Source organism: Setaria viridis, chromosome 3 (assembly GCF_005286985.2).
Source record: "Setaria viridis chromosome 3, Setaria_viridis_v4.0, whole genome shotgun sequence".
NCBI classification, from domain to species: Eukaryota; Viridiplantae; Streptophyta; class Magnoliopsida; order Poales; family Poaceae; genus Setaria; species Setaria viridis.
Window position 1 is genome coordinate 49,500,408 of NC_048265.2, and position 25,048 is coordinate 49,525,455.

The 25,048-nt window shown below is 48.4% G+C and overlaps 2 protein-coding genes across 2 annotated transcripts; both read right to left on the minus strand.

Moving 5' to 3' along the window:
• Nucleotides 1–14,343: 14,343 nt before the first annotated feature.
• On the minus strand, nt 14,344–15,406 carry LOC117850936 (uncharacterized). The gene is made up of 2 exons (XM_034732822.2): nt 14,725–15,406; nt 14,344–14,631 (listed from the first exon to the last, which is right to left on the minus strand). Exons 1-2 carry the CDS (start codon nt 15,344–15,346, stop codon nt 14,564–14,566), a joined length of 690 nt encoding a protein of 229 aa, XP_034588713.1. The 5' UTR covers nt 15,347–15,406; the 3' UTR covers nt 14,344–14,563.
• A 7,625-nt stretch (nt 15,407–23,031) lies between these two features.
• LOC117850886 (uncharacterized) lies at nt 23,032–24,089 on the minus strand. The gene is made up of 2 exons (XM_034732773.2): nt 23,397–24,089; nt 23,032–23,304 (listed from the first exon to the last, which is right to left on the minus strand). Exons 1-2 carry the CDS (start codon nt 24,013–24,015, stop codon nt 23,237–23,239), a joined length of 687 nt encoding a protein of 228 aa, XP_034588664.1. The 5' UTR covers nt 24,016–24,089; the 3' UTR covers nt 23,032–23,236.
• Nucleotides 24,090–25,048: the final 959 nt, after the last annotated feature.

Consider the following 25,048-nt stretch of genomic DNA (forward strand, 5'->3'; position numbering starts at 1 on the left):
CGGCGTCATCATCATATTGCTCGATCCGTTGTTTGATGACCTCGTCTCTCCCACGATTGAATTCACCATGGTAGATCCAGATGGTATAGTCTGGGGTAAAACCGTGCCTAACAAGATGTTTACCCATTTCTAACTTGGTTTGCCGACGCAGATTTCCACATTTGCTACACGGACACCAAGTTTCTCTTCCTCCTTTGATCCTTGCAAATGCTCGTTCCAAGAAAGCATCGGTCTTGTTTATCCATTCATCGGTCAACGAATTCTGACTAGATCGGCCCGTGTACATCCACTGACGATCCTCCATCCTCTAGCATATCATCGAGTAATATAAAAACTCACGTTGCATCTACACGTTCCTATATTATCTATTAGGTGAAGATAGGTCCTAATCCCACACGAGGATGTGTAGGTGGGATTAGTTTCCATGGTCTACTGCAATCCGAGATAGAATTTCGGCAGCACCTCCCCGCTGTTCTCCAAATACACGTCCTGGAATGGAGATTGTGTATCCGGAGAACAATTGGGAGGTGCTGCCGAAATTCTAACTCGGATCGGAGTAGACTATGGAAACTAAACCCACCTACACATCCTCGTGCTGTCCAAAGTGACGTGGACAATTCGAAACAGATACGGTTATAAATATGCAAACATCTACATATTTCCAACCGTATCTCTTTCGAACGGGAGACGCCTAACTAGGTTACGTGATATACGAACATCATACGGAAATAGAGGTATAGGATAACTCACCTTGCTATCGTACAAAGTGACGACTCGAGGACGGTAACGTAGCCTCTCCTGCAAAAAAAAAACATACAACTGTCAACTACAATTTTCGGCAGCACCTCCCCTGCACGTGGAGGTTTCCATAACCTGCATCAAATGAAACGGCACGATGGCCGACAACCACATGTACAAAAGAAGGAACGGCACGATGGCCGACTTCCACAAACATTCTTATACCTTAGATTCTCAAGAAAAACATCATTTTCTAATTTCTACAACTACAGCCCTACAATATCTAATTTCTAATTTCTAATTTTAACCTACTTCCTAATTCTGAATTTGTAACTTGAAAAAGAAATATTCATTACCGGAAGGGTGAGGGACGCCGGCCTAGAAAGTCGATGGGACGTCCGGTGGCGGCGGGAGCGTCAGGGGCGGGGCACCAGGGTCCAGGACGCCGGTGGCAGGGGGGCACGGGCCGGGGAAGGGGTGCCGGGGCCGGGGACGCCGGTGCCAGGCCGGGGGCGGCCCTTGGAGCGGGCTGCCGGACAGGGGGCGCCGGGGCCGGGGCCGCCGGGGTCGGGGCGGGGCCGGCCGGTGGGGCGGGCCGCGGGGAAGGGGCGCCGGGGCCGCCGGGGCTGGGGCGTGGGCGGCGGCCGGGCCGGGGCACGGGGAGTCGGGCGGCGGCGGGGCGCCGGGGCGGGGCGGCGGGGAGTCGGGGCGGCGCCGGGGCGCCGGGGTGGGGCGGTGGGGCGGCGGGGCGCTGGGGCGGGGCGCCGGGGAGTCGGGGCGGTGGCGGGGCGGCGGGGTGGGGCGGTGGGGTGGCGGGGCGGCCGGCGGTGGCGGACAGCGGGTGGCGGCGGCGGGTTGCACAGGCGACTCGAAATTTTGGGATAGAGGCCAGGCCGCGCGCGGCGGTTCGGGAATAGCATAAGTCCGGTTCTTTGCCGAGTGCCCGCGATCTGGCACTTGGCAAAGTAAAGAAATTCGAACGGCAACGTGTGCTTGCCGAGTGCCTTGGATCTGGCACTCGGCAAACCTTCTTCCTTTGCCGAGTGCCAGATCCAAGGCACTCGGCAAACACACGTTTTTCTTTTTTAAAGCAGGACGAGAACACTGCCAGTGGGCCCGTGTACCCTTTTTGCCGAGTGCCTGCGATCTAACACTCGGCAAAAACTACCTTTACCGAGTGTTTTCTTTTATGCACTCGGTAAAATACACTAATATTTCATGTACCTTCTTGAACAACATGTTTTACAGATCTTTTCCTAATATACTTGGGCAAAATCGTGTCAACATCACTCAACAATGTTTAAATTATTTTTCTACTGATAATGTTCTATTATTTCATGCAGTTATAGCGAAAATTGCATTTATATCTACTAAAATTCTATAATTGCATTTAATCAATAAAAAATAGTAAACTCATCCAAAAAATTTCCAAATTTTGACACGAACGAATCTGTGTTGCATGTTGCCTATGCAAAAAGATTTGAAGCCAAACGTTAACTCAAGTGTCACTTGGACTCCAAATCTTATTGTGTCCTCTCTAACTTCTATGAATCCTTCGAGGAGATGCGTCTGCTTCTAAGCATCATATGTCAGAAATTGGGCAAAACCTTCTCAATTTTTTACCACAGCCTCCACACATAATATCATGACATCTTGACAAATCTTGTGATTTTCAGATTTCGTTTGCTTTTTTTAGAATTTAACCACCATTCAACCACACGTTCGTGGTCGTGTTTTTTAAAAACAATGTTGACAATTTCTTTTCATTTCCTGGTTGAGAACTCAATCCGGACTCCATAATATGGATATAATTTTTCCACTGATTAAAAACCATCATTTCATGTACATGCAGTTAAAATCTGACATGAATAAAAAAATTCTTATTAATGCAATCATTTCATTAAAAATAGCAAACAGACCACAAAATATACCAACTTTTCTTATGGATTACAAAATCTCCTACGTGGGGAGTAGAAAAAGTGTGGAGGCCAGGGGAGGATTTTTTTTTTGTTCGCCGAGTGCCAACATTTTACACTCGGCGAAGTACTATGTTTGCCGAGTGTCCAGGCCTAGGCACTCGGCGAATGGACACCTTTGCCGAGTGTCTTGTGCTGCCACTCGGCGACATTCTCTATTTGCCGAGTGTCGGAGGGCGGCACTCGGTGAAGGGCCTCTTTGCCGAGTGTCGGAGTCCAACACTCGGCAAAGAACTAACGGCCGCCCCAGTCCGGTGACGGACGGCGCACGTGCGATGCACGCGCCGTTGATTTACCGAGTGTCGGAATTTTGCCGAGTGTCACTGAGAGGTTTGCCGAGTGTCGTATTTATGGCACTCGGCAAACGACCTCATTGCCGAGTGTAAAAATTTTGCCGAGTGCCGAGTTAAATACACTCGGCAAAAAGGCCCTTTGCCGAGTGCCCGAAGGAATGCACTCGGCAAAATTTTTACACTCGGCGAATTTACTGTTTCCGGTAGTGGCTGCACGCTCCCGCGGCTCCACTCACTCCCATATGAATTACCTTGTGTTAGCTAAACTGAATGCTTGGTGCACAATTTGTAAATAATCCTCAAGTAGCCAATTCACTCTCTATGAAATGATCTTTATTCCGTGTAATTAGTGCACAATTTGTTGTACCAGTCCCATCGATCTCATATGCGCTTGCGTGCGGTTTTAGATGAGGGGAAGCAAGGATAGTCGCTGCATTATTTTTCTGTTGGCATGCACTATGGAAGTCGACTACTGTGCTCAGCCGTTTTAAGGTGTTTAGGTTGAGGCTTATCTCACTTTCGTGGCTTTATCTGGGCGGCATTTGTGCTAACGACCACCTAATGTACCCGTCAGCACATATGCATCCCATCTATGCTGCCGGGCGCTTAGATCACCCGCTAGCACAGAGCCATCCGTGCTGGCGGGCACTAGCCCGGCGGTCCTGGTCACCTTTGTGCTGACGGGTGCCGATCAGCAGGCTAATTTCGACGTGTCAGCACAAATCGTTTCTGGCGTAGTGATACACTTTCCACAACAATTGACTTTTCTTAGTCTCGTTTCTATATCCTGTCGTTCGTATATAGTGGAAAACTGGGCTTTAGTCCCGGTTCGAGAGACATATAGGTCTCGAAAATCCAACCAGGACTAATCATTTGAGACTAAATTAAAGGTTTCAATCTTTAGTTCCCAGAATTAAAGACCTACTTTAGTCCCGGTTGGTAACACCACTCGAAGCCTTTATTTATGCATTTTGACACATATTTCAAGACATACATTTCTTCTAGGAAGGATCTTTTATCTGACGATATGGCCGAGGCTGATCCTTTGCCAATGAATACCATCTTGAAAATTGAGTTATACAAATTGTTTTGGAGAATTGCCAGAATATAAGTTCTTTTGCTGGTCTTGAGGTGAGCTAAAAGTTTGTGCTACTATCTCCTCGTGATTTTAGAAGATGCAAGTTATAACCACCCATATTTTTTTAGTTGCCTCATGTTAATTTGTTACTTTTTTTCAGCATTTTAAGCTTCTCTTGGCATCATCAGCCCCTGAGATAGTTGTAGCAGCTTTGGAAACTCTTGCTACATTGGTGAAAAAAAATCCTTCAAAGTTGCATATGAATGGAAAGCTAATTAGCTGTGGAGCTATAAACATCCATCTTCTATCATTGGTCCAAGGATGGGGCAGCAAGGAGGAAGGTCTAGGCTTGTACTCTTGTGTTGTGGCAAATGTTGGAAATCAGCAGGAGGGCTTATCCTTATTCCCAGCAGATTTGGAGAACAAATATGAGGGCACACAGCACCGTCTTGGTTCGACTCTGCATCTCGTGACTGGAATCTGATGAATGGAACTGCATACTCTTTCTCATTTCCACAGGATGACTGCGCAGTATAAAATATCCATGTCCCATTTTGCATATCCTTCAGATGTCGAGTAATGCAATTTTAAATAGGCTACAAAATTTTCAAACATTTCTAGCATTGTCCACTTCTGTTTAGGTGGAGTGCACTTCTGGTCCTGTACTTGTGATTTTCATAATTCGTACACAGCTTTAGACACAAAGATCCATTCCAACACTACGGGACAAAGGCAAATTGCCGAGTACCAAGGGCACTCGGCGAAGGGCAGAATACACTCGGCGAACCGTTTGCCGAGTGTAACACTCGGCAAACGGCACACGGCAAATATTGAGTCGGTGAACACGGATTTGCCGAGTGTTTTGTGTCGCGCACTCGGCAAAGTCTTTGCCGAGTGGCCACAAAACACACGGCATTCAATTTTTGAAAAAAATAAAAAAAAATCTGTTCGCAGCCGCCGCAACCACCGGCCAACCACCACCGCCAGCACCACCACCGGCCGCCACCACCGCCAGCACCGGCCACCACCGCCAGCACCACCACCGGCCGCCACCACCGCCAGTTCCGCCACCACTGGCCGCCACCACCGCTAGCTCCGCCAGCACCACCACCACCGGCCGCCACCACCGCCGCCACCACCACCACCGGCTGCCACCACCGCCAGCACCACCACCACCGGCTGCCACCACCGCCAGCACCACCACCACCGGCCGCCACCACCGCTAGCTCCACCTCCCATGCGGATCTGGAGAGGGCCCCTCCCATGCGGATCCGGCGAGGGAAGGGCTGGCGCCGCCGGATCCGCCAGAGAGGGTGGGGGAGGGGCCGGGGTGCGCCGCCGCCCGGATCTGGCCGCCTCCGGAGCCCCCTCCCCTTGAGCCGTCCAAATCTGACCGGCGGTGGAGGAAGGGAGGGAGGAGGCCACCCCGGCCGCCAGATCCCACCGGTGGGGAGCGGGGCCGGGAGGGGGCGCGGCCCGCCGGAGAGGGAGGGGAAGGGGTGCCGCCCGCCGGAGAAGAGGGAGGGGAGGGGCGCCGCCGCCGGAGGAGAGGGAGGGGAGGGGCGCCGCCTGCCGGAGGAGAGGGAGGAGAGGGGCGCCGCCCACCGGAGAGGGAGGGGAAGGGGCGCCGCCGCCGGCTGGGAGAGTGAGGGGAAGGGGGCGGTGCGTGGGTGACTTGGGGACGGGTGGGTGGGAGCGGGGGGGGGGGGGGCTGGGGGGTGGAGGAGGCGCGCGCCGGGTGTGTTAATTAATGTGGCCGGTCGGCCGGTGGCGTCCCGTGGTGAGTTTGCCGAGTGTCCCAGATTTGGGCACTCAGCAAACTCCTTCTATAATTGCACTTAATACATTAAAATTATCTAACGGTTTTAAAAAATTATAAAAATTTCACATGAAATAAATATATGTTCTCTATTGCCTATATAAAAAGTTTTGTAGTCAAAATAAAACTCGACCGTCACTCTAACTCTAATTCTTGTCGAATCCTTCTCAACGCTACTATTCTTCTTCTGAGATGTTTCAGTTTGTAAACATCGTACGTGACGACATGTGCGAAATCTTCTCAATTTTTTTACCGCAGCCTGCACGTATGATATCATCACATCATGACAAATCTCATGATTTTCAGACTTCGCATGCTTTTTTTACAATTAAAAAATCATTTTGCCACACATTCATGGTTGTGTTTCCTGAATAAAATGTTCAAAATTTCTTTTCATTCCATGGGTAAGGCCTCAAACTTGGCTAAATAACATGAATATTATTTTTCTACTCATTTTATTCTATAGTTTGAATCACTTGCAGTTCAAATTTGACATATACAAAAAATTTCCTTGAAATGCAATTAATTAATTAAATATAGCAAACAAATCTAAAAATGTATCAAATTTGAACATGGAGTACCAAATGTTGTATGTGGGGAGTAGAAAAATTTTCAAGGGGAAAAGATAAAAAAAACTTATGTCTTTGCCGAGTGTCAAAAAAAAACACTAGGCAAACTCCAATCTTTGCCGAGTGTTTTTTCTGACACTCGGCAAAGCCCCCTCTTTACCGAGTGTTTTTTTTTTGACACTCGGCAAAGACCCGATTTGCCGAGTGTTTTTTCTTTGCCGAGTGTTTTTGGCTTGGCACTCGGCAAAAAGCTTGTTTGCCGAGTGTTCGAAAAAAAACACTCGCCAAAGAAAAAACACTCGGCAATTGTTAACTTTCCCGTAGTGCAATTCTATCTCACCGATGCACCGTGCATTGCCAACAAGGTGATAAAGAAATCTGTATAATGATGAAATGTATAATAACTAAATGTTACTTCTTATTTTTACATGTCATCCACTTTTTATATATATAAAAGCACACATGGGGCCACACGTAGGGTTTCCATGAAGTGGATCAAAGCATATTAATTGGCCATACCTAATAGTTGACAACTATAGAATGCGGAAAATCAAGACCTCCTATTCCGGGGTCTTTCCACGACCTCTGGGCCGGGCCACGTCGTCCCTTATATGGCGGACGTCCGATGGCGCCGATCCTGCTAACTACAAGCAGGCGGGCATTCACATGGGAAATTTGTTGCAACTCAACACAAGCGCCAAAGATGATCGTTACCTCAGTTAATAAGAAGGTATGGAATCCATAAGGAACTCTGTTAGGAAGCTCAACCACAGCAGCTGGATCAGCAGACATTGTCTTCGCATCTATAACATTTACTTCAGACTAGGATCGTGCCCGTGTGTTGCTATGGGCAATAAAAGAATATTGCCTGGAGGACAAGACTAGCAGGCATTGTAAAACATTTTATTTGGCGCATCACAGGCAAAGAAATAGGATAGATGGATTGGTGTGTGATATATATGTTTTGGACCGCCATATATCAGTAACATATTGAAGTGTAATGAAACATATATACTGAATTTGTTTCTTTCTGGTAAGATAGAATGTGAATTGCATGTAGCAACGCACGTGCACGATCCTAGTCAATAACAAATACCAACACATATCCCATATAATGGATGTAACATGCAACTAATTTAGTTGGTTTAAATTAGAGAAGTTTGATTTATGTCAAAACTAATAAAATATCTTACAATTTGGAAAGTAACGAATAAGATCAAAGGATAACGTTTCATTGTATCTGCACGCAGCTTGGTATCATTGTAAGAAAATATTTTCATATTTGGTTTCCAAATTGTAAGGCAAGTTAATATTTCAGCTTGTCAAAACTAACTTTGTAAGAAATCTTATTTGGAAAGTAAGGAATAAGATCAAAGAACTAATTTCATATTTTCTTCTGAAAACGCTGTCCTGGCTTGGTATCATTGTATTGGTTCTCTGGGCGGAAATAATTACCATATGCAGTTACTATACATGATCAGACTCGAAAAGCAAATCATGACATCGATGTAACGTTAAGGCAGAAATTCTTTTACCATCCAATCCACTGATGAGTCATCATTATATTGTACATGACTGCAACTCTGCACTAATATGACCTCATACCATCTACTTACTCTCTAGTCTTTACGATGACTTCAATTTCTAAACTATCCTAAAACCATCTTAAAACTAATTAGAGAATACACTAGGTGCAGTATCAACAGATAATCTCGATCGACAAAACTATTTACCGTGTAGCAGGCGTCATCAGCGGGAGCAGCGGTTGGATCATGCTGATGATGCCACCCAGCGGCGGGAAGAGCAGGCCGAGGATGGCGGGCAGTAGCCCCGGGGGGAGCTGGCCGGCGGGGAGGCCGGGAAGGGTCGGCGCACTCGGCACGCCGCCGTTAGCTTGGGTGGCCACCTTCTCTGCTTCCTGGCTTGCGACCGCCGGCTTGAACCCTTGCTGGGATTGGACCCTCGCCGCTTCCGAGGGCTGCAGCGCCGCCGCCGCTACGGCGAAGGCGAGGAACAGGGCGACGAGCTTAGGCGACGCCATCTCTTGGTGGTGGGATTGGAGGCCTTGGAAGTTGGAGCTAGGAGGATGCTATGCTATGGCGCTTTGCCTGATTGTTGTGGATGGCGACATGGGTTTCGCCTTCAATTTATACTGCTGACGGCGTTCGAGATAAAGAATTCAAACATTTTCTGTAATAAGATTGGACTCTTAATTATCCTCTACCGATGCTTCTGATTGATTGATTATCTTTGAAAGGATAAAAAATGAGCGCAAGGAGTACGTGTGAGGCTCTGTCTCTAGTTGCTTTTGTCTGTACGACGATGAAGCGTGCTTGCAGTAGGCAGTCCTGCTGTTTGTGTGCGAAATTTACCGGACTCTTGAGCCCTGAACCGCAAAATCAATTTCTGCGCAAGTTCTTCATGCTGCGCAAGTTCGTTGATCGATCCACTTCGTCCATGCTGCTGAGTGCTGATGAACTATCAACGCGGCTCCAGATGGAGTGCTCCCGTGACCCCACCCATCGATCCTCGCGATCGGCGCTCCTCACGGCGCCCCGCGCTTCCGTGGTGTCCGTGAAGGCACGCCGTCCCGGCGGGCCGGCACCGCGTACGCCGGCGCGTCGGGCGCCGGCAGCGTGATGGAGCGGCTGTTGAGCATGACGACGACGGACGCCATGCTGGGCCGGAGCTGCGGATCCTCCTGGACGCAGAGTAGCCCGACATGGATGCACCTCAGCATCTCCTGCGGCCGCCGGCCCTCGCCGGGGCACCCCTCGAGCAGCGGCTGCAGGCTCCCGCGGCTCCACTCACTCCCATATGAATTACCTTGTGTTAGCTAAACTGAATGCTTGGTGCACAATTTGTAAATAATCCTCAAGTAGCCAATTCACTCTCTATGAAATGATCTTTATTCCGTGTAATTAGTGCACGATTTGTTGTACCAGTCCCATCGATCTCATATGCGCTTGCGTGCGGTTTTAGATGAGGGGAAGCAAGGATAGTGGCTGCATTATTTTTCTGTTGGCATGCACTATGGAAGTCGACTACTGTGCTCAGCCGTTTTAAGGTGTTTAGGTTGAGGCTTATCTCACTTTATTTGTGCTGACGACCACCTAACGCACCCGTCAGCACATATGCATCCCATCTATGCTGCCGGGCACTTAGATCACCCGCTAGCACAGAGCCATCCGTGCTGGCGAGCACTAGCCCGGCGGTCCCGGTCACCTTTGTGCTGACGGGTGCCGATCAGCAGGCTAATTTCGACGTGTCAGCACAAATCGTTTCTGGCGTAGTGATACACTTTCCACAACAATTGTCTTTTCTTAGTCTCGTTTCTATATCCTGTCGTTCATATACAGTAGAAAACTGGGCTTTAGTCCCGGTTCGAGAGACATATAGGTCCTAACCTCCACGTGCCCCGTCGGCCCATGCGCTACTGCACCAACCATGCAACCCCAGCCGCTCATGCCCCCCCCCCCCCCCACTTCCGCCTCGCTCCAGCCACTGGTCGCGCGCCGCTGGCAGCCGCGCCCTCGCTGGTCGGATAGGATGCCGCGGGGAGCCATGCCCCCGGTGGAGGCTGCACTGTGCCGTGCCACTCCGTGGCCATGGCCATGCTTGTCGGCGCCCCGCAAACCCTAGCAAGCCAGCCGCAGGAGGTGGTCCCAGCTGCCGCGTGCCATGCTTGTGCCAGCTCACCCGCGCTGATCGCCCGCCCCAGCTCGTCTGCGCCGGCTGCCCGCCCACGCCGGATGCCAGAGGCCGGCCTCCCGCCTCTCCGCCTGGTAGAAAGGGAGAGGAGGAGGAGAAAAGATAAGGAAGAAGAGAAAGAGCGCTGCCTGCACGAGATAAGGGAGAAAGGGAGAGGATGGGAGAAGATAAGGTGGAGAAGACGGGGGTGCATGAAAATATTTAGTCATGGCTGGTGGCTCCAACCGGAACTAAAGCTCCACTTTTATCTCGGTTAGAACCACCAACTGGGATTAAAAGGACTCCAAGAAACTATAAAGTTTAAACCCGGTACTAAAGCTCCATTAGTCTCGGATCCAAAAAGAACCCAAACTAACAACGCTAGATGAAGGTCTATTCTCTATTAGTGACACGTACGCTCGTTTCATTTGCTTGTTTCATTTGCTTATTAGGCACGTAAACAATCTACAAACTCAGTAGCATCAATGGCATCCCCGGCCGCCTCCACGGTCCTCTTCCTTGTCGTGTCCCTAGTCAGCGGGGCGCCAACGCGGCCACCGTCACAGTCACCAACAACAGCAGCTTCTCATTGTGATAACCTGAACCTAGAGGAGATCATGCAAAGCTTCCAATGTCCAATCAAAAGCTTCCCTTGCACTTACTTTGGACTGCCCCTCCACACCATAGCTTTGAGAAAGATTGATGTTCAGCCCCTTATTGATAAGGTGGCAGCAAGGCTGCCATCATGGAAAGGCAGGTTGATGAACAAGGCACGAAGATTGGTGCTTACTGTGCTTTCTGCAATACCAGTGTACTTCGCATCTGTTTTTCGCTGAAAAAATGGGCAATAAAAAAAGACAAGATCAGAAGGAATTTCCTTTGGAAAGGGGGAAGTGGAAGCCAATGGGGACATTGTCTCATCAAATGGGCTAATGTTAAGAGGCCAAAGGAGAACGGAGGTTTGGGTATGCTTGATCTAGAAAGGTTTAGCCGAGCTCTGAGGCTGAGATGGTTTTGGTACCGATGGAAGGAACCAAACCGTCCCTGGGTGGGCACTGTGGCACCTGTAAATGAGCTAGATCTCCAACGTTCTCGAGCCAGCACAGTAGTGAACATTGGCAATGGTCTCAAGGCTGAATTCTTGAGTTCGTCATGGTTGAATCACTACCGGAAACAGTAGATATGCCGAGTGTCTTTTGGTTTGCCGAGTGCATTCCATCAGGCACTCGGCAAAGGCATAGTTTGCCGAGTGCCCATGATCTAGCACTCGATAAAGGCCAGGTTTGCCGAGTGCTAGATCACAGGCACTCAGCAAACCCTTTTTATTCTATTTTCTAACCCTAAACCACTGTGCGGCCAGGTGAGGTGGTTTGCCAAGTGCCCCTGATCTGACACTCGGCAAACCCCAGCTTTGTCAAGTGCCAGATCAGGGGCACTCGGCAAACCAGGTGTTTTTTTTCATTTCCTCCTCCTTCTTTTCCATAACGTGTTTTTCTCAATTCGTTACGATGCACTTTGAAAATACCTTGTCAAATTCACTCAAGAATATATATTTGGTTTTTCTACGAATATTATTCCATTATTTCGTGCAGTTATAGCTCAAATTTAATTTATATCAATTAAAATTCTATAATTGCACTTAATAAATTAAAATTAACAAACGGATCCAAAAAATTACCAAAATTTTAAATGAAACAATATGTGTTCTCTATTTCCTATAAAAAAGTTTTCAAGTCAAACCCCAATTCGACTGTCACTTTGACTCCAAATCTTACCGAATCCTTCTCAATGCTACGATTGTTCTTCGGAGATGCTTCAGTTTATAAGCATTGTAAGTAACAAATTGTACGAAACCTTCTCAGTTTTTTACCACAGCCTCCATGTATGATATTATGAGATCCTGACAAATCTCATGATTTTCGGACTTCCTTTGCTTTTTTCAGAATTTGAAAACCATTGGGCCACACGTTTGTGGTCATGTTTCCTGAACAAGATGTTTGAAATTTCTCTTCATTTTCCGCTAAGGCCTCAAACTGGACTCTATAATATGAATATCATTTTTTTACTCATTGTATTCTATTATTTGAATCACTTGCAGTTCAAATTTGACTAGTAGGAAAAAATTCCTTGAAATGCAATAAATTAATTAGATATAGCAAACAGATCAAGAAACATACTAAATTTTAACATGGAGTACCATATGTTGTACGTGGAGAGAAGAGAAAGTTTTGAGGCCAAAAGAGCAAAAAACTTATTGATTTGTCAAGTGCCAATAAAAAACACTCGGCAAACCTATCTATTTGCCGAGTGCCGAGAGAAAACACTGACACTCGGCAAAGTGCTAACAGGTGGCACAATGCGTCACAGAAGTCGACATGGCGGTCTTTTGCCGAGTGCCTATTCTTTGCCGAGTGTTTTGTTCTGGTTTGCCGAGTGCTTTTTTTTTCAGCACTCGGCAAAGAGTTGTTTTGCCGAGTGCTTCTCTGGCAGCACTCGGCAAAGAGGTGGTTTGCCGAGTGCCCGAAGGAATGCACTCGGCAAAACCCCTAGCACTCGGCGTATCCACTATTTCCAATAGGGCGTGCCTGGACCGGGCCAAATTAAAATCCCATGCTGTGGGCCGGCCCACTGGCCATATGGCCATATGGCCAACTGTAGGTTGGATGAAGGTATATAGGACCAAAACGTACAGTCCGGTTGGATCATGTGTCAATAACCTTTTAATCGATCTAGGTCTAGGTATCGGTAATGCCGCCGGTGGCGGCGGCGCTGGTAAAGATGGACGCCAACAACGCTCCTCCTGTCGCCAACGGCAACTACGGCGTGCTACCCGCGGACGTGCTCTACAACATCTTGCTCTGCCTACCAGTAAACTCTCTCTGCCACCTCCGCATGGTGTGCCACTCGTGGCGGTCGCTCACGTCCGACCCCCTCTTCGCCAGGGCGCACTCGTCGCGCCATCCGCACGTCGCCGCCCTTCACTGCAACCTCCAGGCGCTCCACGTCGTGGACCTGCACGACAAGATCGTTGTCAAGTGGTTACACCTCAGGCAGCCCGGCTTCTGCCTAGGCGCACAGCACCATCTTGTCTATGTTGGGTACACCCACGCCCACATGCGGCCACACGTAGGGTTTCGATGAATTGGACCAAAGCAAGGATATTATATATTAATTGGGCCATACCTAATAGTTGACGACTATAGAATGCGGAAAATCAAGACCCCCTATTCCGGGGTCCTTCCGCGACCTCTGGGCCGGGCCACGTCATCTCATATATGGCGGCCGTCTGATGGCGCCGATCCTACTGACTACAAGCAGGCGGGCATCCACATGGCCAGGAAATTTGTTGCAACTCAACACAAGCGCCAAAGATGATTGTTACCTCAGTTAATAACAAGGCATGGAATCCATAAGGAACTCTGTTAGGAAGCTCAACCACAGCAGCTGGATCAGCAGACATTGTCTTCGCATCTATAACATTTACTTCAGACTAGGATCGTGCCGGTGTGTTGCTATGGGCAATAAAAGAATATTGCCTGGAGGACAAGACTAGCGGGCATTGTAAAACATTTTCTTTGGCGCATCACAGGCAAAGAAATAGGATAGATGGATTGGTGTTTGATATATATGTTTTGGACCGCCATATATCAGTAACATATTGAAGTGTAATTAAACATATATATTGAATTTGTTTCTTTCTGGTAAGATAGAATGTGAATTGCATGTAGCAAGGCACGTGCACGATCTTAGTCAATAACAAATACCAACACATATTATAATGGATGTAATATGCAACTAATTTAGTTGGTTTAAATTAGAGAAGTTTGATTTATGTCAAAACTAATAAAATATCTTCCAATTTGGAAAGTAAGGAATAAGATCAAAGGATAACGTTTCATTGTATCTGCACGTCAGCTTGGTATCATTGTAAGAAAATATTTTCATATTTGGTTTCCAAATTGTAAGGCAAGTTAATATTTCAGCTTGTCAAAACTAACTTTGTAAGAAATCTTATTTGGAAAGTAAGGAATAAGATCAAAGAACTAATTTCATATTTTCTTTTGAAAACACTGTCCAATATGATGGCTTGGTATCATTGTATTGGTTCTCTGGCGGAAATAATTACCATATGCAGTTACTATACATGATCAGACTCGAAAAGCAAATCATGACATCGATGTAACGTTAAGGCAGAAATTCCTTTAACATCCAATCCACTGATGAGTCATCATTATATTGTACATGACTGCAACTCTGCACTAATATGACCTCATACCATCTACTTCCTCTCTAGTCTTTACGATGACTTCAATTTCTAAACTATCATAAAACCATCTTAAAACTAATTAGAGGATACACTAGGTGCAGTATCAACAGATAATCTCGATCGACAAAACTATCTACGGTGTAGCAGGCGTCATCAGCGGCTCTGCAGGGGTGGGCGGCATTATCGGCGGCACCTGGTTCGCTGTCAAATACACATGCATCATCTCATCAATTGATCGATCTCCCTAGCAAGGACATATAAAATCTGCTGAAAATAACAATGCAAGACACTCACAGTTGCACATGAAGAGGGTTTGGATCGGCAGCACGGTGCCGCAGGCGAGCGGGAGGGCGGTCATGCGGAGGTGGTCGACGGGCTTGGGCAGGAACTGGTTCAAGCCGCCGGTCATGCCGTGGCAGAGGCAGATGGGCGCGTCCCTGATGATGGTCTTGAGCCCGTCGCAGCACTGGCCGGGGGGTGTCAGCACGGTCATGTTGGTGAGGTAGTCCGTGCACGGCATCATGGCCGATAGCGGCGTCATGCACTCCGCCGGTGCCGGCGGCGAAGGCGAGGTCCCCGGCAAGATGCCACCTAGGACGCCGCCTTGTTGCGACGGAGACCCCGGCGGCGGGAGCAGCGGTTGGATCATGCTGATGATGCCGCCCAGCGGCGGGAAGAGCAGGCCGAGGATGGCGGGCAGTAGCCCCGGGGGGAGCTGGCCGGCGGGGAGGCCGGGAAGGGTCGGCGCACTCGGCACGCCGCCGTCAGCTTGGGTGGCCACCTTCTCTGCTTCCTGGCTTGCGACCGCCGGCTTGAACCCTTGCTGGGCTTGGACCCTCGCCGCTTCCGAGGGCTGCAGCGCCGCTGCCGCTACGGCGAAGGCGAGGAACAGGGCGACGAGCTTGGGCGACGCCATCTCTTGGTGGTGGGATTGGAGGCCTTGGAAGTTGGAGCTAGGAGGATGCTATGCTATGGCGCTTTGCCTGATTGTTGTGGATGGCGACATGGGTTTCGCCTTCAATTTATACTGCTGACGACGTTCGAGATAAAGAATTCAAACATTTTCTGTAATAAGATTGGACTCTTAATTATCCTCTACCGATGCTTCTGATTGATTGATTATCTTTGAAAGGATAAAAAATGAGCGCAAGGAGTACGTGTGAGGCTCTGTCTCTAGTTGCTTTTGTCTGTACTTGCAGTAGGCAGTCCTGTTGATCTGTAGCACGTAAAATTTGTAATATACACGGTCTAATCCAGATGATGTACGTACTGCTGTTTGTGTGTGAAATTTACCGGACTCTTGAGCCCTGAACTGCAAAATCAATTTCTGCGCAAGTTCTTCATGCTGCGCAAGTTCGTTGATCGATCCACTTCGTCCATGCTGCTGAGTGCTGAGGCCGGCACCGCGTACGCCGGCGCGTCGGGCGCCGGCAGCGTGATGGAGCGGCTGTTGAGCATGACGACGACGGACGCCATGCTGGGCTGGAGCTGCGGATCCTCCTGGACGCAGAGTAGCCCGACATGGATGCACCTCAGCATCTCCTGCGGCCGCCGGCCCTCGCCGGGGCACCCCTCGAGCAGCGTCTGCACGCTCCCGCGGCTCCACTCACTCCCATATGAATTACCTTGTGTTAGCTGAACTGAATGCTTGGTGCACAATTTGTAAATAATCCTCAAGTAGCCAATTCACTCTTTATGAAATGATCTTTATTCCGTGTAATTAGTGCACAATTTGTTGTACCAGTCACTACCGGAAACAGTAAATTCGCCGAGTGTAAAACGTGTGCCGAGTGCATTTTTTCGGGCACTCGGCAAACACCGTCTTTGCCGAGTGTATACAATGAGGCACTCGGCAAACATAATACACTCGGCAAAAAGGAGGTTTGCCGAGTGCCAAAAAACAGGCACTCGGCAAACAACTCCTGGACACTCGGCAAAGAAGACACACTCGGTAAATCAACAGCGCGTGGGTCGCACGTGCGTCATCCGTTACCAGGTTGGGCCGGCCGTTAGACCTTTGCCGTTAGACCTTTGTCGTCCGTTACCAGGTTGGAAAAAAGCTCTCGGCAAAGGGGTCATAAAAAATGGCGGGCCGGGCTTCTTCGCCGAGTGCCTGCCCCGTGGCACTCGGCAAACCATGGATTTTTGCCGAGTGTCTGGCAAAAAATGCACTCGGCAAATGATAAAATAAAAATGGCGGGTGGGGCTTCTTCGCCAAGTGCCATGGGGCAGGCACTCGGCGAACCATGGATTTTTGCCGAGTGTTTGGCCAAAATACACTCGGCAAACGAGTAGACTTCGCCGAGTGCCTTTAAGAGTACACTCGGCAAACGAGTAGACTTCGCCGAGTGTTGGCCGTCAGACACTCAGCAAAGCTTCCGTTGCCGTCACAGACCATTAACGTCTTTGTGCCGAGTGTTTAATTTTGCCGAGTGTATTTTGGCACTCGGCAAAAGGTTTGCCGAGTGCCCGACGATCGACACTCGGCAAACAGCCTGTTTGCCGAGAAAAACTTTGCAGAGTAGACTTCACCGAGTGTTACACTCGGCAAACCATTTGCCGAGTGTAATGGGGCCTTCGCCGAGTGCCTGGGGCACTCGGCAAAAGAACTGTTTCCGGTAGTGAGTCCCATCGATCTCATATGCGCTTGCGTGCAGTTTTAGATGAGGGGAAGCAAGAATAGTAGCTGCATTATTTTTCTGTTGGCATGCACTATGGAAGTCGACTACTGTACTCAGCCGTTTTAAGGTGTTTAGGTTGAGGCTTATCTCACTTTGGTGGCTTTATCTGGGCAGCATTTGTGCTCACAACCACCTAACGCACCCGTCAGCACATATGCATCCCATCTATGCTGCCGGGCGCTTAGATCACCCGCTAGCACAGAGCCATCCGTGTTGGCGGGCACTAGCCCGGCGGTCCCGGTCACCTTTGTGCCAACGGGTGCCGATCAGCAGGCTAATTTTGACGTGTCAGCACAAATCGTTTCTGGCGTAGTGATACACTTTCCACAACAATTGACTTTTCTTAGTCTCGTTTCTATATCCTGTTGTTCATATACAGTGGAAAACTGGCCTTTAGTCCCGGTTCGAGAGACATATAGGTCCTGACCTCCACGTGCCCCGTCGGCCCATGCGCTACTGCACCAACCACGCAACCTCGGCCGCTCATGCCCCCCCTACTTCCGCCACGCTCCAGCCACTGGTCGCGCGCCGCTGGCTGCCGCGCCCTCGCTGGTCGGATAGCATGCCGCGGGGAGCCATGCCCCCGCTGGAGGCTGCACTGTGCCGTGCCACTCCGTGGCCATGGCCATGCCTGCCGGCGCCCCGCAAACCCTAGCAAGCCAGCCGTAGGAGGTGGTCCCGGCTGCCACGTGCCGCGCTCGTGCCAGCTCACCCGCGCTGGTCGCCCGCCCCAGCTCGTCTGCACCGGCTGCCCGCCCACGCCAGATGCCAGAGGCTGGCCTGCGCTGCTCATGCCTCCCTCCTCTTCGCCTGGTAGAAAGGGAGAGGAGGAGGAGAAAAGATAAGGAAGAAGAGAAAGAGCGCTGCCTGCACGAGATAAGGGAGAAAGGGAGAGGATGGGAGAAGATAAGGTGGAGAAGACGGGGGTGCGTGAAAATATTTAGTCGTGGCTGGTGGCTCCAATCGGAACTAAAGCTCCACTTTTATCTCGGTTAGAACCACCAACTGGGATTAAAAGGACTCCAAGAAACTATAAAGTTTAAACCCGGTACTAAAGCTCCATTAGTCTCGGATCCAAAAAGAACCCAAACTAACAACGCTAGATGAAGGTCTATTCTCTATTAGTGACACGCACGCTCGTTTCATTTGCTTATTAGGCACGTAAACAATCTACAAGCTCAGTAGCATCAATGGCATCCCCGGCCGCCTCCACGGTCCTCTTCAGCTGGGGCGCCAACGCGGCCACCTTCACGGTCACCAACAACAGCAGCTTCTCATTGTGATAACCTGAACCTAGAGGAGATCATGCAAAGCTTCCAATGTCCAATCAAAAGCTTCCCTTGCACTTACTTTGGACTGCCCCTCCACACCATAGCTTTGAGAAAGATTGATGTTCAGCCCCTTATCAATATTGATAAGGTGGCAGCAAGGCTGCCATCATGGAAAGGCAGGTTGATGAACAAGGCACGAAGATTGGTGCTTACTGTGCTTTCAGCAATACCAGTGTACTTCGCATCTGTTTTTCGCTGAAAAAATGGGCAATAAAAAAAGACAAGATCAGAAGGAATTTCCTTTGGAAAGGGGGAAGTGGAAGCCAATGGGGGACATTGTCTCATCAAATGGGCTAATGTTAAGAGGCCAAAGGAGCACGGAGGTTTGGGTATGCTTGATCTGGAAAGGTTTAGCCGAGCTCTGAGGCTGAGATGGTTTTGGTACCGATGGAAGGAACCAAACCGTCCCTGGGTGGGCACTGAGGCACCTGTAAATGAGCTAGATCTCTAGCATTCTCGAGCCAGCACAATAGTGAACATTGGCAATGGTCTCAAGGCTGAATTCTTGAGTTCGTCATGGTTGAATCACTACCGGAAACAGTAGATATGCCGAGTGTCTTTTGGTTTGCCGAGTGCATTCCATCGGGCACTCGGCAAAGGCATAGTTTGCCGAGTGCCCATGATCTAGCACTCGATAAAGGCTAGGTTTGCCGAGTGCTAGATCACAGGCACTCGGCAAACCCTTTTTATTCTATTTTCAAACCCTAAACCACTGTGCGGCCAGGTGTGGCGGTTTGCCAAGTGCCCCTGATCTGACACTCGGCAAACCCCAGCTTTGTCAAGTGCCAGATCAGGGGCACTCGGCAAACCAGGCGTTTTTTTTCATTTCCTCCTCCTTCTTTTCCATAACGTGTTTTTCTCAATTCGTTACGATGCACTTTGAAAATACCTTGTCAAATTCACTCAAGAATATATATTTGATTTTTCTACGAATATTATTCCATTATTTCGTGCAGTTATAGCTCAAATTTAATTTATATCAATTAAAATTCTATAATTGCACTTAATAAATTAAAATTAACAAATGGATCCAAAAAATTACCAAAATTTTAAATGAAACAATATGTGTTCTCTATTTCCTATTGTTGGCGCTAGAAACCGGCTGACCGAATCCCCAGCGTCTAACACACGACCCGGGAGAATCTGCTTAACTCCTGTTCGGGTGATCGCCCTGGTGTGGTTCGCGCGGCGTGCCAGCTAATCTGACCTGTTGATTGGCAAGGAAAAAGACGTGTCAGATCCCAGAGGTCGCGATCGGCTAAGTTTCCGATCTCGAGAAAGCTTATCAGCGAATCGGCCGATTTGCCGTAATAAAGAAATCGGCTATGAAGCAGCCGATTACCGGACAGCGTGAATGAAAACTGCTGGAGCAATCAATACAATGCTACAGTAGCAACACTAGGAACAGATCTAGTTGGCTATGCGTAAAATAAGTAAATTAAGTGACAAAATATGAGAAAAGCCAATATTGCCTATTCCTAGCTGGATAACTGGTGATAAAACTAGAACAACAGGTAAAACCTATAATTCTAGTAAATATCGATAACTAGTGAATAAATCTAAACGAAACAACAGCGATGCGCCCGAAGTTAAAGCTTAGAATTTACTCGGTAAACGGAACTTACAAGATCGGCTGCAGGTCAAGTTGATGCAGCCCCGCCAACCCGTATGAACTCGTGAAAAAGAAGAAAAGTATTTGGCGAAGTCGCCTGCTTGAAAGTAAGTACGAGGAAATAGTAGTTTGTTGTATTGAGTTGTTGATGATTACAGATCTACAAAGGTGGCTATTTATAGCCCCGTACAGACGACTCCTTATCTGACTAGAACTCTATCCCTAATTCAAACGGAAAACGAATATTTACAAGTACGATGCGTACTAGGTCGATTATTACGCACTTCATGGGCTGATTCCCTCTTCATCTTTATAATCCTTTCTAAGCCCATACCGGCCCAACTATCCCAACCTCCTAATCGGCCGATTTCCTCATCGGCAAGGGGTAACCAATCAGGAACCGGGCGCGTCCGATCCTAAACCTTCAGGGGTCAAGCGAGGCGGAATTCTAAAGATCAATCGGCCGATCCTGGACTGTAGCATCGGCCGATCCTTGACTGTAGCACCAACCAACCGATCTTTAATTGTAGCGCCATTCGGCCGATTTCCAACTGTCACCCCTGTATCTCGCCGCATCTTCCAATTTCTTCTTCTCCTGACGCCGATTTTACTCGTGTCGAAATCTGGCGTCAACACCTATAAAAAAGTTTTCAAGTCAAACCCCAATTCGACTGTCACTTTGACTCCAAATCTTACCGAATCCTTCTCAATGCTACGATTGTTCTTCGGAGATGCTTCGGTTTATAAGCATTGTAAGTAACAAATTGTACGAAACCTTCTCAGTTTTTTACCACCGCCTCCATGTATATTATTATGAGATCCTGACAAATCTCATGATTTTCGGACTTCCTTTGCTTTTTTTAGAATTTGAAAACCATTGGGCCACACGTTTGTGGTCATGTTTCCTGAACAAGATGTTTGAAATTTCTCTTCATTTTCCGGTAAGGCCTCAAACTGGACTCTATAATATGAATATCATTTTTCTACTCATTTTATTCTATTATTTGAATCACTTGCAGTTCAAATTTGACTAGTAGGAAAAAATTCCTTGAAATGCAATAAATTAATTAGATATAGCAAACAGATCAAGAAACATACTAAATTTTAACATGGAGTACCATATGTTGTACGTGGAGAGAAGAGAAAGTTTTGAGGCCAAAAGAGCAAAAAACTTATTGATTTGTCAAGTGCTAATAAAAAACACTCGGTAAACCTATCTATTTGCCGAGTGCCGAGGGAAAACACTCGGCAAACCTATTTGTTTGCCGAGTGCCACTAACGGACACTCGGAAAAGTGCAAACAGGTGGCACAATCCGTCACGGAAGTCGACGTGGCGGTCTTTTGCCGAGTGCCTATTCTTTGCCGAGTGTTTTGTTCTGGTTTGCCGAGTGTTTTTTTTTAGCACTCGGCAAAGAGTTGTTTTGCCGAGTGCTTCTCTGGCAGCACTCGGCAAAGAGGTAGTTTGCCAAGTGCCCGAAGGAATGCACTCGGCAAAACCCCTAGCACTCGGCGTATCCACTATTTCCAATAGGGCGTGCCTGGACCGGGCCAAATTAAAATCCCATGCTCTGGGCCGGCCCACGGGGCATATGGCCATATGGCCGACTGTAGGTTGGATGAAGCTATATAGGACCAAAACGTATAGTCCGGTTGGATCATGTGCCAATAACCTTTTAATCGATCTAGGTCTAGGTATCATGAATGCCGCCGGCGGTGGCGGCGCTGGTAAAGATGGACGCCGACGACGCTCCTCCTGTCGCCAACGGCAACTACAGCATGCTATAGAATGGATTGGACCAACGGCAACGGCAACTACGGCAATTAATATATAATACCTCAGGCAGCCCGGCTTCTGCCTAGGCGCACAACACCATCTTGTCTATGTAGGGTTTCGATGAATTGGACCAAAGCAAGGATATTATATATTAATTGGGCCATACCTAATAGTTGACGACTATAGAATGCGGGAAATCAAGACCCCCTATTCCGGGGTCCTTCCGCGACCTCTGGGCCGGGCCACGTCATCTCTTATATGGCGGCCGTCTGATGGCGCCGATCCTGCTGACTACAAGCAGGCGGGCATCCACATGGCCGGGAAATTTGTTGCAACTCAACACAAGCGCCAAAGATGATTGTTACCTCAGTTAATAACAAGGCATGGAATCCATAAGGAAGGCATGGAATCCATAAGGAACTCTGTTAGGAAGCTCAACCACAGCAGCTGGATCAGCAGACATTGTCTTCGCATCTATAACATTTACTTCAGACTAGGATCGTGCCCGTGTGTTGCTATGGGCAATAAAAGAATATTGCCTGGAGGACAAGACTAGCGGGCATTGTAAAACATTTTCTTTGGCGCATCACAGGCAGAGAAATAGGATAGATGGATTGGTGTTTGATATATATGTTTTGGACCGCCATATATCAGTAACATATTGAAGTGTAATTAAACATATATACTGAATTTGTTTCTTTCTGGTAAGATAGAATGTGAATTGCATGTAGCAACGCACGTGCACGATCCTAGTCAATAACAAATACCAACACATATCCCATATAATGGATGTAACATGCAACTAATTTAGTTGGTTTAAATTAGAGAAGTTTGATTTATGTCAAAACTAATAAAATATCTTACAATTTGGAAAGTAAGGAATAAGATCAAAGGATAACGTTTCATTGTATCTGCACGCAGCTTGGTATCATTGTAAGAAAATATTTTCATATTTCGTTTCCAAATTGTAAGGCAAGTTAATATTTCAGCTTGTCAAAACTAACTTTGTAAGAAATCTTATTTGGAAAGTAAGGAATAAGATCAAAGAACTAATTTCGTATTTTCTTCTGAAAACGCTGTCCTATATGATGGCTTGGTATCATTGTATTGGTTCTCTGGGCGGAAATAATTACCATATGCAGTTACTATACATGATCAGACTCGAAAAGCAAATCATGACATCGATGTAACGTTAAGGCAGAAATTCCTTTACCATCCAATCCACTGATGAGTCATCATTATATTGTACATGACTGCAACTCTGCACTAATATGAACTCATACCATCTACTTACTCTCTAGTCTTTACGATGACTTCAGTTTCTAAACTATCCTAAAACCATCTTAAAACTAATTAGAGGATAAACTAGGTGCAGTATCAACAGATAATCTCGATCGACAGAACTATCTACGGTGTAGCAGGCGTCATCAGCGGCTCTGCAGGGGTGGGCAGCATTATCGGCGGCACCTGGTTCGCTGTCAAATACACATGCATCATCTCATCAATTGATCGATCTCCTTGCAAGGACATATAAAATCTGCTGAAAATAACAATGCAAGACACTCACAGTTGCACATGAAGAGGGTTTGGATCGGCAGCACGGTGCCGCAGGCGAGCGGGAGGGCGGTCATGCGGAGGTGGTCGACGGGCTTGGGCAGGAACTGGTTCAAGCCGCCGGTCATGCCGTGGCAGAGGCAGATGGGCGCGTCCCTGATGATGGTCTTGAGCCCGTCGCAGCACTGGCCGGGGGGTGTCAGCACGGTCATGTTGGTGAGGTAGTCCGTGCACGGCATCATGGCCGATAGCGGCGTCATGCACTCCGCCGGTGCCGGCGGCGAAGGCGAGGTCCCCGGCAAGATGCCACCTAGGACGCCGCCTTGTTGCGATGGAGACCCCGGCGGCGGGAGCAGCGGTTGGATCATGCTGATGATGCTGCCCAACGGCGGGAAGAGCAGGCCGAGGATGGCGGGCAGTAGCCCCGGGGGGAGCTGGCCGGCGGGGAGGCCGGGAAGGGTCGGCGCACTCGGCACGCCGCCGTCAGCTTGGGCGGCCACCTTCTCTGCTTCCTGGCTGACCGCCGGCTTGAACCCTTGCTGGGCTTGGACCCTCGCCGCTTCCGAGGGCTGCAGCGCCGCCGCCGCTACGGCGAAGGCGAGGAACAGGGCGACGAGCTTGGGCGACGCCATCTCTTGGTGGTGGGATTGGAGGCCTCGGAAGTTGGAGCTAGGAGGATGCTATGCTATGGCGCTTTGCCTGATTGTTGTGGATGGCGACATGGGTGTTTCGCCTTCAATTTATACTGCTGACGGCGTTCGAGATAAAGAATTCAAACATTTTCTGTAATAAGTTTGGACTCTTAATTATCCTCTACCGATGCTTCTGATTGATTGATTATCTTTGAAAGGATAAAAAATGAGCGCAAGGAGTACGTGTGAGGCTCTGTCTCTAGTTTCTTTTGTCTGTACGACGATGAAGCGTGCTTGCAGTAGGCAGTCCTGTTGATCTGTAGCACGTAAAATTTGTAATATACACAGTCTAATCCAGATGAAGTACGTACTGCTGTTTGTGTGTGAAATTTACCGGACACTTGAGCCCTGAACCGCCGACATGGATGCACCTCAGCATCTCCTGCGGCCGCCGGCCCTCGCCGGGGCACCCCTCGAGCAGCGGCTTGTTGTATTACCTTGTGTTAGCTAAACTGAATGCTTGGTGCACAATTTGTAAATAATCCTCTCAAGTAGCCAATTCACTCTCTATGAAATGATCTTTATTCCGTGTAATTAGTGCACAATTTGTTTTACCAGTCCCATCGATCTCATATGCGCTTGCGCGAGGTTTTAGATGAGGGGAAGCAAGGATAGTGGCTGCATTATTTTTCTGTTGGCATGCACTATGGAAGTCGACTACTGTGCTCAGCCGTTTTAAGGTGTTTAGGTTGAGGCTTATCTCACTTTGGTGGCTTTATCTGGGCGGCATTTGTGCTAACGACCACCTAACGCACCCGTCAGCACATATGCATCCCATCTATGCTGCCGGGCGCTTAGATCACCCGCTAGCACAGCGCCATCCGTACTGGCGGGCACTAGCCCGGCGGTCCCGGTCACCTTTGTGCTGACGAGTGCCGATCAACAGGCTAATTTCGACGTGTCAGCAAATATCAATTCTGGCGTAGTGATACACTTTCCACAACAATTGACTTTTCTTAGTCTCGTTTCTATA